At 41.7% G+C, this 16,157-nt stretch overlaps 1 protein-coding gene across 8 annotated transcripts in view; it reads left to right on the top strand.

Moving 5' to 3' along the window:
• The window catches only part of YAP1 (Yes1 associated transcriptional regulator), a 112,922-nt gene that overhangs the window by 78,522 nt on the left and 18,243 nt on the right, over positions 1–16,157 (top strand). For 2 of the 8 annotated variants that reach the window (XM_068145117.1, XM_068145080.1), the window contains 2 exons: positions 7,981–8,174; positions 9,697–9,744. In XM_068145117.1, coding sequence (XP_068001218.1) covers positions 7,981–8,174; positions 9,697–9,744 — 242 coding nt within the window. The remainder of the gene's footprint in view (positions 1–7,980; positions 8,175–9,696; positions 9,745–16,157) is intronic. The other 6 variants (XM_068145123.1, XM_068145088.1, XM_068145130.1 and 3 more) reach the window with 3 other exon arrangements.

Raw genomic sequence — 16,157 nt, 5'->3', positions numbered from 1 at the left:
CTTACATGAAAGCTGGGAACAGACTTTTTACAAGGGCTTGTAGTGATAGGACAAGAAGGAATGGATTGGAGCTTGAGGAGGGTAGCTTTGGACTGGAGTTTAAATTCTTTACAGTGAGGGTGGTGAGAATCTGAAACATGTTACAGAGGGAGGGCATGGATATGGCTTGCCTGGAGGTGTTCAAGGCAAACTGGTCTAGTGGAAGGTGTCCCTGCCCATGGAAAGGGGGTTGGAACTAGGTGATCTTTAAGGTCCCTTCCATCCTAAACCATTCTATGAATCTGTGGGCTTATGTGCACGTGCATATACACAGGGTTTGTTCCCCTCAAATAAAATGTGGGAAACCTACAATTTATTTATCTCTTCAAAGGTTTCATATTATTTTGTAATTGTACAGAAGCTTGTCTTGGCCTAATTAACCCAGAAAGTATCATGTGGTGAACAATGTGGTAGTTTTATATAGACTTTGCTGATTAAACTTTGGAAAGCAATGCAAACTAGCTTTGCTTCAAATATGTTTTTAGAGGTGCACAGTGGAGATGAGCTTAGAGTTCTGCAGTTTCTGCGGTCTTCAGTATTTCACAGAATCACCAAGGTTGGAAGAGACCTCAAAGATCATCGAGTCCAACCTGTCACCACAGCCCTCGTGACTAGACCATGGCACCAAGTGCCACGTCCAATCCCCTCTTGAACACCTCCAGGGACGGTGACTCCACCACCTCCCCTGGCAGCCCATTCCAATGGCTACATACACACAATTTGCCCTCATTGCCCTCTACAACTACCTGAATGGAGGTTGTAGCCAGGAAGGGATTGGTCTCTTCTCCCAGGCAACCAGCACCAGAACAAGGGGACCCAGTCTCAAGCTGCGCCAGGGGAAGTTTAGGCTGGAGGTGAGGAGAAAGTTCTTCACCGAGCGAGTCATTCGTCATTGGAATGTGCTGCCCAGGGAGGTGGTGGAGTCCCCATCCCTGGAGGTGTTCAAGAGGAGATTGGATGTGGCACTTGGTGCCATGGTCTAGTCATGAGGTCTGTGGTGACAGGTTGGACTCGATGATCCTCGAGGTCTCTTCCAACCTTGGCGATACTGTGATACAATTTAAATTCAGATGGCATTAGCTGAGGTTTCTTTTGATAATCTGTCCAATGTAGTGTGTCCTACATAGCTCTCCTGTAGTAGTAATTTTCACTCTGTCAATTCCATTCTGCATGAAGATCTTGAAACAGTGCAGGTTTATTTAGAATTTGTTCAGACTTCCAAATTTAAAATTGATTTATTTTTATAGAATAGAATAGAAAGAATAGACTAGAATGGAAACTGTTTTGTTTTATATGCATACACAATATCACAGTATACCCTGAGCAGAATGTTCTTACAGCTAGTCATATTACTGCTGAATCTCATGTGTATTTGCTTTTCTGAATAGGTACAATATTCTTGTTCTGAAACTGGCATACACTGATTCAAAGTGCTTTGTAAATATTGCTATAAGGAAAGAAGTTAAACCCATGAACAACTGCAGCAGCATTTTACTCCAGTTTGGTTTTCAGTTTAAGAGGCTGTGGATGCCGTAGAGTCTTAGTGGTGGTCAGTCAATGCAGCTGTTTCACCTGGGAGGTTTAGGAGGCAGAAAGACTTTTTCATAGCAAATTTACCAAAGAAAACAGGCTGGATGTGAGGAGGAAGTTCTTCACCATGAGAGTGGTGAAGCCCTGGAATGGGTTGTCCAGGGAGGTGGTTGAGGCCCCATCCCTGGAGGTGTTTAAGATCAGGCTGGATGAGGCTCTGGCCAGCCTGATCTAGTGTGGGGTGTCCCTGCCCATGGCAGGGAGGTTGGAACTAGATGATCCTTGTGGTCCCTTCTAACCCTGACTGATACTATGATACTACTATGATACTATGATAACAGCTGTTTAGATTAATTTAGATTGTTTTAAACAGTAGGTGCCATAGTGACAAGTACTGCTTTCCAGTTCTCACAGTGAAATGATTGCTTTTTACTAGGAAGGCTAAGCTATAGTATGCTCAGATGCTGAGCTGTTTTGTTGTTGTTTGTTAAACAAAAAGGTCTTTAAAATAGTTGCTTCAAATTGCTTTCCATTTTGAAGAGTGAAATGCTAAATACAAAATGCTAAAATCATCAAAGGTTCATCTGTGTCTATTACTTATTAAGGGTGCTCTACAGCGATTCTGGCATGTAATTCTGCAGAGGGGAAAGGTGCTGTGCCTGCTGCAAGCTGTCAGTGCCCTGGGACCTGTAATTTAAATTGGCCTAGGATCTTGGGAGAGAATTAGCCTTTTATGTTTAGTTATTAGCAATCTCCTGGCCTTTGCTTTCTAGCACCCATGGCTAGTAATTGTTTCTCTCTCACTTTGTTTTTGTTGGCTTTTGTTTTCCACTAAGGATACAGACAGCAGACTAAACTTTTCAGTAACTGTCAAGTATTATCTCCTGCAGTACAGAAGAGGCATTTGTTGTTGAGTTTGAACAGTGGAAGATTTAATGTGTAACATTTGAAGACCACTGGTTCTCTGTCCTCGAAAGCATATTGCAGCTATTACAGTAGACTGTCTTCTGCAGATTGTGAAGCTGAGCCCTATTACAGGATGGCAGGGTCTTTTATTTATTGTCTTAAGTTGCCCGTGTTTTTTGACTTGTTTGCCCCTCCTCCTCCCTCAAATCCCTCTCTTCTGGAAACAAAGACTTGTTTGTTCCTCCTCTGCCTGTGAGGTCTTCGCAGCCTTCAGTGTGTGGGTGCAGAGTCCCTTATTTAAGTGCTTTACACAGCCATGCAAGGTAAGGAGCAGGACACATTGGAAAATTGGTGAGACCTGATTCTAATAGGTAAATGAAATCAAAGGGAAATCAAAGCAGTTTTAAAGAGCTGAGCCCATCAGAATCATCACATGCCCATGAGGTGTAGACAAAACAAAATGTGATTGTATTGATGAGAATATTCTTTAGAGTGCAGATTTCTGCACTCATGTCCTCAGCAAGTAATGCAAGCTGAGAACTGAGTATCAAATAAGCACCAAAAGAACAACCAATAAGCAAAAATACCAACAAAGAAATCCCAAACAACGTCATCTCTGGTTTTTTTCTTGATAAGAGATGTGTTTTCCCTCTCTTCATTAAACATTGTATTGGAAACTACAGAAAATTACATTCTCCTTTCTGTTTCCCTTAAAGACTTGTGTAAGCAGCCAAGATAGCTGCAAATCTTACAGTGTTAACAGTATTGGGGGTTTTCCACTGGTTCCTCACTGACAATGTTGTTAAGTCCATAACATTCAGTTAAGCAGCATCTTCTTTTAATGATAATGCTTTTAGTTTTATTTCAGAGTTCAAAATAGTTCCCTTACATAAAAACAACAACAACTTTATGGCCTCTTCTGAGGACAATTTAAAACCTGAAGCTGAAGTCTTTAGCACTTGCATTCTTGAAATAATAAAATATCCCCCCAAATCCTTTCAATTAAAACCTGAATGAGAGTTTAGAAATGAGATTCTTAGGTTCTGGTTTTGAAGTGTTACCAGATCCTGTAATTAAATTTAAATTAATATTAAATATATACTGAATTCTCAATAGCTTAAGATATTTAACACATCCAAGTGCAGGGTTCTACACATTGGCCACAACATCCCCAAGCAGCACTACAGGCTGGGGGCAGAGTGGCTGGAGAGCAGCCAGGTGGAGAGGGACCTGGGGGTACTGGTTGATAGCAGGCTGAACATGAGCCAGCAGTGTGCCCAGGTGGCCAAGAATGCCAATGGCATCCTGGCCTGCATCAGGAACAGCGTGGCCAGCAGGAGCAGGGAGGTCATTTTGTCCCTGTACTCAGCACTGGTTAGGCCACATCTTGAGTTCTGTGTCCAGTTCTGGGCCCCTCAGTTTAAGAAAGATGTTGAGTTGCTGGAATGTGTCCAGAGAAGGGCAACAAAGCTGGGGAGGGGTCTCAAACACAGCCCTGTGAGGAGAGGCTGAGGGAGCTGGGATTGGTTAGCCTGGAGAAGAAGAGGCTCAGAGGAGACCTTATTGCTCTCTACAACTACCTGAAGGGAGGTTGTAGCCAGGTGGGGGTTGGTCTCTTCTCCCAGGCAACCAGCACCAGAATAAGAGGACACAGTCTCAAGCTGCACCAGGGGAGGTTTAGGCTGGAGGTTAGAAAGAAGTTCTTCACAGAAAGAGTGATTGGCTATTGGAATGTGCTGCCCAGGGAGTTGGTGGAGTCACCATCACTGGAGGTGTTTAGGAAGAGACTGGATGGGGTGCTTGGTTGCATGGTTCAGTTGATTAGATAGTATTGGGTGATAGGTTGGACTCGATCTCGAAGGTCTTTTCCAACCTGGTTAATTCTATTCTATTCTATTCCATTCTATTCTATTCTATTCTCAGATACACTTTTTGTTGGAAACATTACTTTCAAAATGGACTTCAGAAGGCATTTGGGGATTCGGGGATGAGGGAATAAAACGAAAAACATCAAATGTGATTTGTTTCTTACAGTTTCAAGTGAAAAGTCATTAGATGCAAACTGTGATCAGAGAGAACAGGAATAAAACAAGCAGCTGTCAGAAAGACACAGAAGAATTTGATATGAAAAGACAATTACTTCCAAGGCATCTTAGTGGAAAAGAGATTGAGGGAAGTAGTACTTATGCAGGAAAACAAATTCATAATGACTTGAAGGGATGTTAGTGATATTGCTGTTAAGTGTTTAACTAGGGTTAGAAACTTGGATTTTTCTGAGGCTGGCTTTAATATGTCTGTGCTATAAACCTTGTGAGGCAGAGACTCTGAATATATGATTATGTAATTGAAGACTGGACCATAAAGGTGGCCTTTTTAACCAGCAGAAACCATCAGCTTTGAGTACTTAATTTTTACAGGGTAGGTAGGTTGCTCTCAGGTGGTTGTAATTTTCTAACCTTTGTTCCCTTTACTTTGCACAGTAATTGACCTTACTTCTTGTTTAAAGCAGGAGCTTCTGAAAGGTAGCACAGATGTCTATTTGAGTTTCAGAAGGCTGTTGTGCCCTACTAACCCCTTCATTATCTACTTTTAATGTGAAAGAGGGTAAGATAGAAAAAACAAAAGTGTGGTCCTGGCTCCAGACTTGATAGAATTCTGGTCAAGAAGAAAGGAAGAGATTAATTCCCCACTCCAGCAGGGTCATGTCTGGCTTGTCTAGAGCTGCTTGGTGGACTGTGTTTCTTTTTGAATTGCTCTCTTTAGCCTCAAGTTCATCCTGATTTGGTAAAGGTAGGTAGTCTAATTGCTGTCAGTCTTCCAGTGGACATTGCCCAGTGAGGTCCTAGAGCTTGTAATTACAGCTTACTGCTCACATCCTTGCAGGACAGCTGTTCCTCCTGTTGAAACTTTTGCTTTAGCAGTTTCTGGTATCTTGGGGCATATGAACCTTCTGTGTCTTTTTAGTGGAAGTACAAGCTGTCCTATCTCTTCCTGTTGCTGGCCTAGGGACCACAACTATCACAAAACTAATTGACTCATCCTGGCCATGACCTTCCTGAAGCTCAGCTTTGATGGTTGGTGGATGTGTCATAAGATCAACTGCTTGATTTTAACCTTTAATTCACAGCAACATTATCTTCCCAATACTTCCCCCTCCTCCCCCTGCCACTGGTTCAGGATGGGACTTGCAGGTTAGAGTTGAACCTCCAGCCCTTTGTATTCTCTGTTGTTTCTACTTGGTACTGGGATTCAGTTTCTATTCCTGCCTCACATGTTCACTTACCTTTACAGGAAGGTTTGTCTTATTTGCAGTCATATGTGTGAAATTCTCACAAGTCACTACACAAAAGGTTGTTTCAAATCATTTCAAGCTATTGACACTTTCATTTTGATGTGACTCATGGAAATGTGAGCTGCCTGTCCATTAGACTACTGACTCAGTGCTGGACCTGTGGAATAGATGAAAGGGTAGACTAGAAACTGGACTCTGTAACTTGGATGGACTTTTTTCTTTCCTCTGTGAATGTGTGGCATTTCTTCTTCATGTGTTACCTCTCACTGTAAAGTTGAGCTGTGGCAAGGGGAAAAGTGAGCAAGGCTGTGAACCACAAGCCATTTTTACTACTATTATAAACTACTTTTAGTCTTTCTTGAAACAGAAGGAAAACACTACTGTACCTTAAGTTGGACACTTAAGACTCTCTTTAACAGTGGAAACTGATGAGCCTATAGGAGAATAGAATAGAATAGAATAGACCAGACCAGACCAGATTGGAAGAGACCTTTGAGATCACTGAGTCCAACCTATCATCCAACACCATCTAATCAACTAAACCATGGCACCAAGTACTCCATCAAGTCTCTTCCTGAACACCTCCAGTGATGGTGACTCCACCACCTCCCTGGGCAGCCCATTCCAATGGCCAATCACTCTTTCTGGGAAGAACTTCTTCCTAACATCCAGCCTAAACCTCCCCTGGCACAGCTTGAGACTGTGTCCTCTTGTTCTGCTGGTGCTGGTTGCCTGGGAGAAGAGACCAGCCCCCACCTGGCTACAACCTCCCTTCAGGTAGTTGTAGACAGCAATAAGGTCTCCCCTGAGCCTCCTCTTCTCCAGCCTAAGCAACCCCAGCTCCCTCAGCCTCTCCTCATACGGCTTGTGCTCCAAACCCCTCCCCAGCTTTGTTGCCCTTCTCCTGACACGCTCCAGCAGCTAATTCTCCTTTCTTATGATAGCTAGAAATACTGGGGTTCCAGGAATATTATCTATATATGTTGAAAACTTGAAAACATTTGTTCAGACTAATACAACAGATGGTTTTCTCTGTACCAAATCAGCCTATTATTCTAAAAGACACTCTCTCCTCAGCTCATCACCCTAAAAGATGCTCGGTGTTTTGGTTTTTTTAAACTTCCCATAAACCATAATCCTCATTACCAGAAAACAAAGCACAACAAACTACACCCCACCCTCACTCCCCCCCCCCAAAAAAAACCAAAACATCCCTACCACTCTCACAGTATCACCAAGGTTGGAAGAGACCTCAAAGATCACCGAGTCTAACCTGTCACCACAGACCTCATGACTAGACCATGGCACCAAGTGCCACATCCAACACTGCTTCAGCAGGCTGTTCCAGACAACAAGATGGAGATGCAATTCCCAAACTAAAAGCTCCCAAAAGCAGTACTCTGGTAATCCATTCAGCCTCTCCCAGCCCTTGGTTTCACTATGGGAGCTCCACTGTCTCTGTTTAACCATGCTGATCTTGTGTGGGGGAAGAAATCAGGCCTCTCAAGTAGATGCATCCCAGTTATGCATTATTCTATAAAATAAAGTTCTCTTTGGTCTTGCTTTCATGTGGGAAGGGAGGAAGGATGGCTTCTCATTGTGCATTAATGGCAGTATTTTTGTTTGGTTATGTAATTCATCTGCCATTTCTGTTCCGACTCTGTGTCGTGTCAGGGTGGCCCTACATGGCGTTGGTAAGGCTCAAAACTCAGTGTGACAAGAATATAAATGATGGTTGCATGACCTACATCACATTGTGGGGAATGGTAGCTTTAACCAAATCTAGCTTGGTATAAGTGAGACGATCTGTTTTGTCATTCAGGGTGCTCTTGAGAGTAATGCTTCCTGAATTTCACATGAATAGGAAAAGCAATTCCATATTATTTCTGTCTAAGGTGAGAATAAATTTATTAGGAAGAAGAGAGATTCTTCTAATTATACTTGAAGTATTTTACTGCCACTTCTGACTTTTTCACCAACTTACACCTTTAACTGTCTTCAGAACATGTACTCTTAAATTTGAGACTGTTGCATTGATTTCACAGAGGTAGCATGTGAGCTCACACTTGATACTCTGAACATCAGTGTAGCTACAAGTTTTATGCTGTTAAGGTTTGCAATTTTAGCAAGTTTCTAGTATCTCAGGGTAACAGTTGCCTTGTGTGTCTCTGTTTGAATTGCATTTTAAAATGTTTATTGTTTTGGTTCCTTAGCCATGAATCAGCGAATCAGCCAAAGTGCTCCAGTGAAGCAGCCACCCCCTCTGGCTCCTCAGAGTCCCCAAGGTGGTGTGATGGGTGGGAGTAGCTCCAACCAGCAGCAACAGATGAGGCTTCAGCAGCTACAGATGGAGAAGGAAAGGCTGAGACTGAAGCATCAAGAACTGCTTCGGCAGGTGAGGCCACAGGTTAGACACCTACTTCCACTATTTCTTTTGTATGTTGTGTTGTGGTTTTGTTTCGGCTAAGTTGCTATTTCAGTGAGTTTTAAAGACTAGTGACTGTACCAAAAGCATTGAGATCTAGAAAGGTCTGAATTTGTTCTGTTAGTGATAATAGGTTGGTAGTAAAATCATCTAACTTAGCAGACTGAAGGATTTTGCTGTCCTCCCTTGTTTTCCTCTGTAACAAAACTCTCCAAGAGCAGGCTTCTTTAATCGTAGGATGACGTCATGGAATGTTGACCTGATTGGATATTCCTCTTAAGGATATATTTCAGAGTTGTTGAGTTCTGAGTCGTGCAAAAAGGCAAGAAGTTGTTTTCCACAGCTGCTTTAGTTCTCCCTTTTAAATGGAGGAAGGTTTTTTTCACTTTCAGAACCTGACACAGTCTGTAGGATTTCAAAGTACTTTGAGAAATGTATGTAAGATGCATCAAGGAGATACCTTGTTGTTAAAATCTTATCTGCTAACCAGTGGAGTGGAGCACAATGGGATCATTCATACTGTGTTTTGAACCTGTGTTTTTCTTATGCTGAAGAATTTCAAACTTCATCATTAGGCTGCAAGCTGATTCCTTTCAGCAGTTTTCTGCTGTATGAATATAGCTGTAGCAAATGTTGAAGCGTAGGACTGGACATTGAAATCTCTGGATTCTCAGTTCGGGCTTGACTTCCTTTTGACTGTAAGCCTCCTGCTTCAATTTCTCCTTCTAAAATGTTTTAAAAGTTACTGCCATCTGTGCTAGATACTTAGAATATTCTTTGGTTTTTTGACACTGCCAGAGAAAGCACTAATCTTTTCTCTGAGGAAAGCCTTCTAAAATCTTACCTTGTTCCCTTTTCACTTTGGGTGATGGGCCTTATATCAGGAGAGGATAATACCTTCATGTCCTCAAAGACAGCTTTTCTCTTTCTTCATCACCTGCAGTATTCTGTCCTGGAATCTGACTCTGGTTATCCCCTTTGTAGTCAAGGCCTGTTTTGTAGGAATCTTCAGCATCTCTTGGTGTAAGATGGGTCATCTTTACAGCCCTTACTTTTTATAGTTCTCTAGGTAAGAATACATTGCAAAGGTGGCATCAGGACTTTCTCTGCTTAAGCATCTGGGCTTCTGCTGTTCTTGCTTTGCAATTAATCCACCAACAAACATTTTTACCCTGTGCTAGCATGCTTCTAGGTAGGCCTTCTAATTGTATTCTTGCCTCAGTTGTCATTGAGAGCCTGACTAACTTTGGAGCAGGCGACAGCCAGTTCCCCTCTCGTTGTTCTCCCTGGTCCTTGAGCTTATCTGTCAAACTCGCATCCCTGGTGGTAAATCTGTGAGTTTTGTTTCACTGTGTCGTGATGTTCGTAGTTTCTTAACTCCCTTATCCTGTCTCATCTGGCCTGTCTTGGGGGCTTAATACTGCAAGGTGGTGTTTATAAGACAGCCTGCATAGGCAAACCATGCAGCTAAAGTAATTTTTATCCGTCTTATTTTTACTCTTAGGCATTGCGGAATATCAATCCCAGCACAGCAAATTCTCCAAAACATCAGGTAGGCTCTTAACTGATGTTTCAGCATAACTAGAAAAATGAAAGCATTACATTAGGCTAGCAGGGGACCTTTTTGCTACCTGAAAGCATTCAAAAAACAAAAAGAAAACCCCCCAAGCTCTGCCATACACATTTTTGAACGACTTCCCTGGTCACGACCCAAACGTTTTTAAGAGTGCTGCCTTTCTACAGCTTTATATCAGTGTTGAAAAGCAAATGAGGAATTCATTGCACATTTTTCCTGCCTTGAAAAACAACCTTCTTATTTAGCATTCTTGAGGAGACTGCTGTTCCAGTCCTGATGTCATCAAGATGTGTATTTAAAGCAAACCTCCCGTTATATCTAAGGTAGTAGTTTGTGACTTCTAAGTGCCGCTCATATGAATGCTCTTATCAGTTTGTTTAAGCAGGTACAATCTTAAAGAAGGATATCTGTAATATGATGTTAAGAAAAAGCCACTTGAAATACTTCTGATTTTTTAAGCATGTGCAGTGTAACAGAATTATTTAATAGATTAGGCTAACGAAATAATTGCTGTGGGGATGTAATATGTGATGGTTATTATTAACAGGATCCTGCCACAGGTACATTTTTCTGCATAGAAATCAACAATGCTGAAAAGCCTCCCAGGTTCAGACCAGAACAGAACCATGTGAACAGTTTAATGCAGACTTCTTTTAGGCTTTCAAGAAGTTGAATGTGGAAGAATCTCTGACAGGATGGATTTATGGATATATTCAGACAGCTTCTTGCTCGCTGTTGCTAACAGTGTTCTTAGTCTATGGGTTCTTAGGACAATATTTACATTGGCTTTTACTGTACTCCTGTTTTTCTAAGGAAAATCACTACAGGCACTAGGCAATAAAAATAATGAAGTATCCTGTGTCTGCCAGCCATGAATATTAATGTTGCTTTGTTTTCTGAAGAGTACTGCAAAATTTGTATGTTACTAGCTCCCCTGAGAAGCTCATGTTCAATACAGGAACCCCAGACCTTAGAAACAGCACTGCCAGCCTGAAAAAAAACCACTTTCTTGTTTGGCAATATCTATGCAGCTCAAAAACGGAACCATTTACATCGAGATGTAATCATTTGATTCATTTACAGAACATAAAGCACATAATGATCAATGTTGATCAATATTGAATCCTATTACGAAGGAGAAAAACTTCTTTTCAACTTTCTGGCAAACAAGGGAATAAACAGAGAAGCACACACCTCTACCCTAGTTGGAAGCACCTTATCTTCTGTCATGATTAGGTCATTCAGAAGGGACTTTTCTTTCTTGCTGAATGCCAAAAGTGTATTCTGTGGTTTCTTGTATGCCTGAAGCTCTGTTGCATGATCACTCTCTCTTCCACGGTAACTTCTTCCTGCTGCCCACTCAGGGAGATGCAGCAAACGGAGAACTTGGTATCAGTTTTAGACCTAGTAAGACTGGGGTTTGAAACTTCTTTAATCTCTAGCTTACAGCACAAAAAAGCTTCAAAACCTCAAAGGGACCTTATTCATAGTTCATTAAACATTTATGTAGTGGTCACTGCTTTGTTTGGGACGGGAACTAATGAGAGGATGTATGCAAAAATCAGGACTCCAGTTACAGTTAAACTGGCTTCCTAGCAGATCACCTGTACACTCTGCCTGCCTGGGAGCAGTTTTATTAGAGCCTGCATCTGCTGGTGAGCCAAGCTGCATTTGAATGCTCTGTTGGATAGAGAAGTATGCAATTGTGTCAAAAGTTCTACAGCACTAGGCTGTTCATGTTGTATCATCTAAATGTAGTTCTTGTGTTTTCACGTCTCACTTCAATAATGTAGTGAGCACATGGAAGAAGGTGCTGAGAGAAACCCTTCTGGAAGTTGTAATCTAGACACTTCTTGAGGCCTTGTGCTATAGAGGCAAGTATTGTTAGCCTTCTCCAAAGAGAACTGTTATTGAGCCCCAGTCTGTACATCCTATCAGGTCATAGTCAGCCTAGTGAGTCAGTAAAAACTCTGCAGAAAGAACAAACATTTCTTCAGTCAGCTTTTTCCTTTTGACAGATCTTTTCTTTCCTTTGTAAATAAAAGTGATGAAGTTTAGAGGAATTAACCTGCTTCATGATGATAAAGCTGGGCTTGGGGGAAGAGCAGTAGCTTCTTGTGCTAAAATGTAGGTGTTCTTTTAAGGAATGCTGAAAATAAAATCTTAGTTTGCCCAGTGCTCTCAATTCTGGGAAGATCAAATCCAGTCTAGAGAGAGATTGTTAAGGAGTTATGTGATGCCTGCCCTCTTGAAGCTTGCCTCTAATGAAGTATCTCTTCTGTATGGATTAACAAAACATGAGAATTGTTCTTTGGCTTTTAACTGGATCTCTGAGCTTTTCTTAATAACAGAAACAAACAAGTTGGAAAGGGCTGGTGGAAGTCATCCAGTCCAACATCCTGCATCCAGCCCAAACTCCTCTTCCTTCTTGACTTTTTTGTGCGTGCAACCTAGGTAAGACGCCACGGTCACGCTGGTGTCTTTGGTCAGGTTGTTTTGGTGCTAAATGAACATGGTGTCCTTAGTTTTTGTCTCTCTGCCATGATACTCTAGTAGTCTGTGGAGATACTAATACTCAAAGTGTTATGGGTAGAGGCCTTAGAGCTTGTGTACCTCTTGGAAGGATTAAACAGTTGCTCAGCTTCATCTTTTGTAGCAAGGACTGTAAAAGACTCTTCTTGTTTGTGCTGCTTCCTTGGCAGCTCTGCATACCTGCAATGTGCACTCTGGTCATTGCCTCCATCATTTTGTCCTTTATATTTATGATGAACTTCTTATATTTTCTGTCCTTCCCCAGACTTAGTTTGTATCAACTTTCCAGTGACATCCTGGAAATTCCCCTGCTTAGTGAAGGATCTGCAGAGACATGTGGCCAGTCTGTCACTGTTTGCTGGATCCCTTGGGTTTGTTTTTTCAGATTTGCTCTTCTTGCATAAAATCTAAGCACTTACAGTACTGAAATGTTACTGAGTTCGAAATGGGACATTTGTTTCCTACAGTTCTTTGGGGGTTTTTTAAGAAGTTCATGTTAGTTGTTGCTTGATACCTTTCATCAGCTTGGTTGTGAAGATTTCCAGTCTTCTTGGAAAGTATTCATTTGTTAGGAGACTATTACTGGTTTTCAGTGACAGATTTGCTCAGTCACGTTGCAAAGCTGTGCTGTTGTCAGATTTGTGGCCATTCTTTAGAAAATAAGGAAGGCATCATTAAAACCAAGAACAGTCTGGACTTCTGTACTCTTGGAGTTCCAAGATTCTAGTGAAGTTGGACCTTTTACTTAAGGACTTGCATTTTAGTTTGTGAGATTTGTTTTCTCTTCCCTGCAATAGGTCTTTAAATAGCAAGATATGCTTGTGTTCAGATCATAATGCAAATGGTGGGCAATTCTTACTTCACTTTCTGAGTAAATCCTAAGCAGCATTGTCCCTTGCATCTCTTGTTTCCCATCTCTGTGTTATCTGTAGCTGATCTGAAGTAACAATTGTCACAAATATTCCCTCAAGCTTTTCATTTTAGTGGAAGTAAACATAGTATCCCTCCTTTTGTTGTGTTTTACTGACTTGAGATCTCTTTTTACAAGTGCTAAGTTTTGGGTTGTCTCTCGTGGTTTAAGTTTTCTATTAGAGATTTCTTTTGCACAATGAATAGAATAGAATAGAATAGAATAGAATAGAATAGAATAGAATAGAATAGAATAGAATAGAATAGAATAGAATAGAATAGAATAGACCAAGTTGAAAGAGACCTTTGAGATCATCCAGTCCAACCTATCATCCAACACTATCTAATCAACTAAACCATGGCACCAAGCACCCCATCCAGTCTCTTTCTAAACATCTCCAGTGGTGGTGACTCCACCACCTCCCTGGGCAGCACATTCCAATGGCCAGTCACTCTCTCTATGAAGAATTTCTTCCTAACATCCAGCCTAAACCTTCTCTGGCACAGCTTGAGACTGTGTCCTCTTGTTCTGTTGGTGGTTGCCTGGGAGAATGAGACCAGCCCCCACCTGGCTACGACCTCCCTTCAGGGAGTTGTAGAGAGCAATAAGGTCTCCCCTGAGGCTCCTCTTCTCCAGGCTAAACAACCCCAGCTCCGTCATCCATCCCTCATAGGGTTTGTGCTCCAAACACACAGCACACCTATGCGGTGTTGTGACTTTAGAAATTAATTCAGGAGAAGACTTAATTAGTGGTTTAGAGACATCCTAAGCTGGGGCTGGAGACTGCAGCAGGAGAGTTGTGTGGTACTTTTTAAGCAAAATTTACTTCTTAATAAAATGACATCTGACTGAGAGGTCTGGTGGATGTGTTCTGGCAAACTGAACTGCACCAGCTTAAGACATTAAACTCCGCTGTTTGCCAGGGATTGCCTTAAGAATAAGGCAGCGGAAAGGGCTGTGTCCAACATGTGTTTTTTCATAATCTGGAAAATGAAGTATTGCTGTGGCTGCACTGCAAGAGAAATCAGACACCTGATCTATCAGAAAAAATATTTTACAGTTGGATTGGTTTTCTGACTTGTCTCAATGTATGAACATACAAATGCTAGTTCCAGATTAAGAGCCATGGTTTAGTAGTCATCAGGTCTTGGATGACAGGCTGGGCTTGATGATCTTTGAGGTCTTTTCCAACCTTATTGAGTCTATGATTCTAGGAGAGCAGTAAGAATATGCAGTCAAAGGCTATCTGTAAAAAGTCACTTTGAAATTTCCCCTGGTTTGTGATCACAGGGATTTAAGACATCAAGGCACACATCTTCCTCTGCCCTGACTGACAAACTTGGCTTCTTCAAAACACTGTTAAATAAAACAGAAAGTTTTGTCAAAGCACCAGAAATTTCACCTGGGAGTTGCATGTCCTGTAGAAATTCTGGAGATGTCCCCTGAGCCAATTATTATGTAAGTCCTCAGTATTTCTGATGAGCAGTGCACTAAGGTACTGCTTCAAGGACTGCCTAGAAGCTGCAAGTGTGATTGGACGTAAATAGAAGACTTGTGTGGCTGGATTGAAGGAGGAAGGGTGTGCTGGCTGCCATCTAATTTTACAAAAAGGGGAATTCAGACAATTTTACTGCACAAGCACACATTGCTGCTGTTCAACAGGCTTGGGAACTAAGTGCTTTAAATGTTCTTTGGCTTCTGAAATAATATGGCTTACTTCTTTATTAAAAATCATAGATCCAAATGAAATGTTGTTTATTACTTTCTGTGGCAAAAGCTGCAGCATTTGTATTTCAGACTGCTGGTAAATGGTGAGCAGCAGTAATTAGCAGTCACACAGCAGGAAAGGTGTGAACAGAATAGAATAGAATAGAATAGAATAGACCAGTCCAGGTTGGAAGAGACCTTCAAGATCATCGTGTCCAACCTATCATCCAGCACCACCTAATCAACTAACCCATGCAACCAAGCACCCTGTCAAGTCTCCTCCTGAACACCTTTCAGAAGCTCTGATTTCACTTTAACACCTAAGCTATGCAGGTTAACCAAATCATTTCCTTGCTTGTCTGTGAATGTACAGATCTATGGATAAATGTTCTGTCTGAAAGTCTGTAGAGTAAATCAGACCTGTATTCATTGCTTTTGACTGTTTCTTATGCCACTAAGTGCTTCAGGACACAATCTGTGACTCTCTGAGTTGTAGCTCACTGCAATGGATTTCCTGGAGTGGGTGGTGCTTCTTACAGAAGTAGTGCTGAAGCAACTGATCAGCAGAAGCTAATGAGTCGTGTTGACCTGAGTACAATACAGCCTTTATGATTGCTGACTCCTGCTGAAATGTTACCTGCCTTACTGGTGCTCTGATACACCTTGGCTGGGCAGGTGCAGTACCAGAGACATGGCAGATAGATAGTAAGAGGAGTATTGAAGCAGTGGCAAGACTGCAAAACCAGACAAGAAGCCAGACATTACTTACAGATGTCTATTCCAATGTATGCTGTTTTATCTGTGCCTGCAGTGCTCGGTGTAGCCTTGAGGCCTTTGCCAAGTGTATACAATACAATTATCACTCTAGCACTATCACCTCTTCAATTAAATTTGCTGGGTTTCACGATTGCAACATTGAATGATTTGTGCTTCTCCCTTACTGTTCACTAATTGCACAACCCTTTATTGCTGAGTTCACTTGCCTTTGTCTGTCCATGTGTTTTCCTTGTTTCTTTTGTATACATGCTGCAACTTTGTGGCCCCCAAACAGAATGTAAATAATTAGTCTGAAGAAATAACTGGTGCTGTAAGTCATGGTTGTCTTCTTCCCTTAACACACTTCCTCTCATCCTGGTTAAACCTGTGGATCATTTGAGAGTTGATCAGTGTTTGGGGGCAGAAACTTTACAGTGAGCCCCTTCTTAGGTCAAGAAGGGCAGGGAACTACTTGAAAGAGTCC

This window comes from Melanerpes formicivorus, unplaced genomic scaffold, assembly GCF_026170545.1.
Source record: "Melanerpes formicivorus ecotype bairdi unplaced genomic scaffold, bMelFor1.0.p_v2 SCAF_1, whole genome shotgun sequence".
In the NCBI taxonomy this organism is placed as follows: domain Eukaryota; kingdom Metazoa; phylum Chordata; class Aves; order Piciformes; family Picidae; genus Melanerpes; species Melanerpes formicivorus.
Note: the sequence above shows the minus strand (reverse complement) of the source record. Positions and strands in the feature narration are given on the sequence as shown.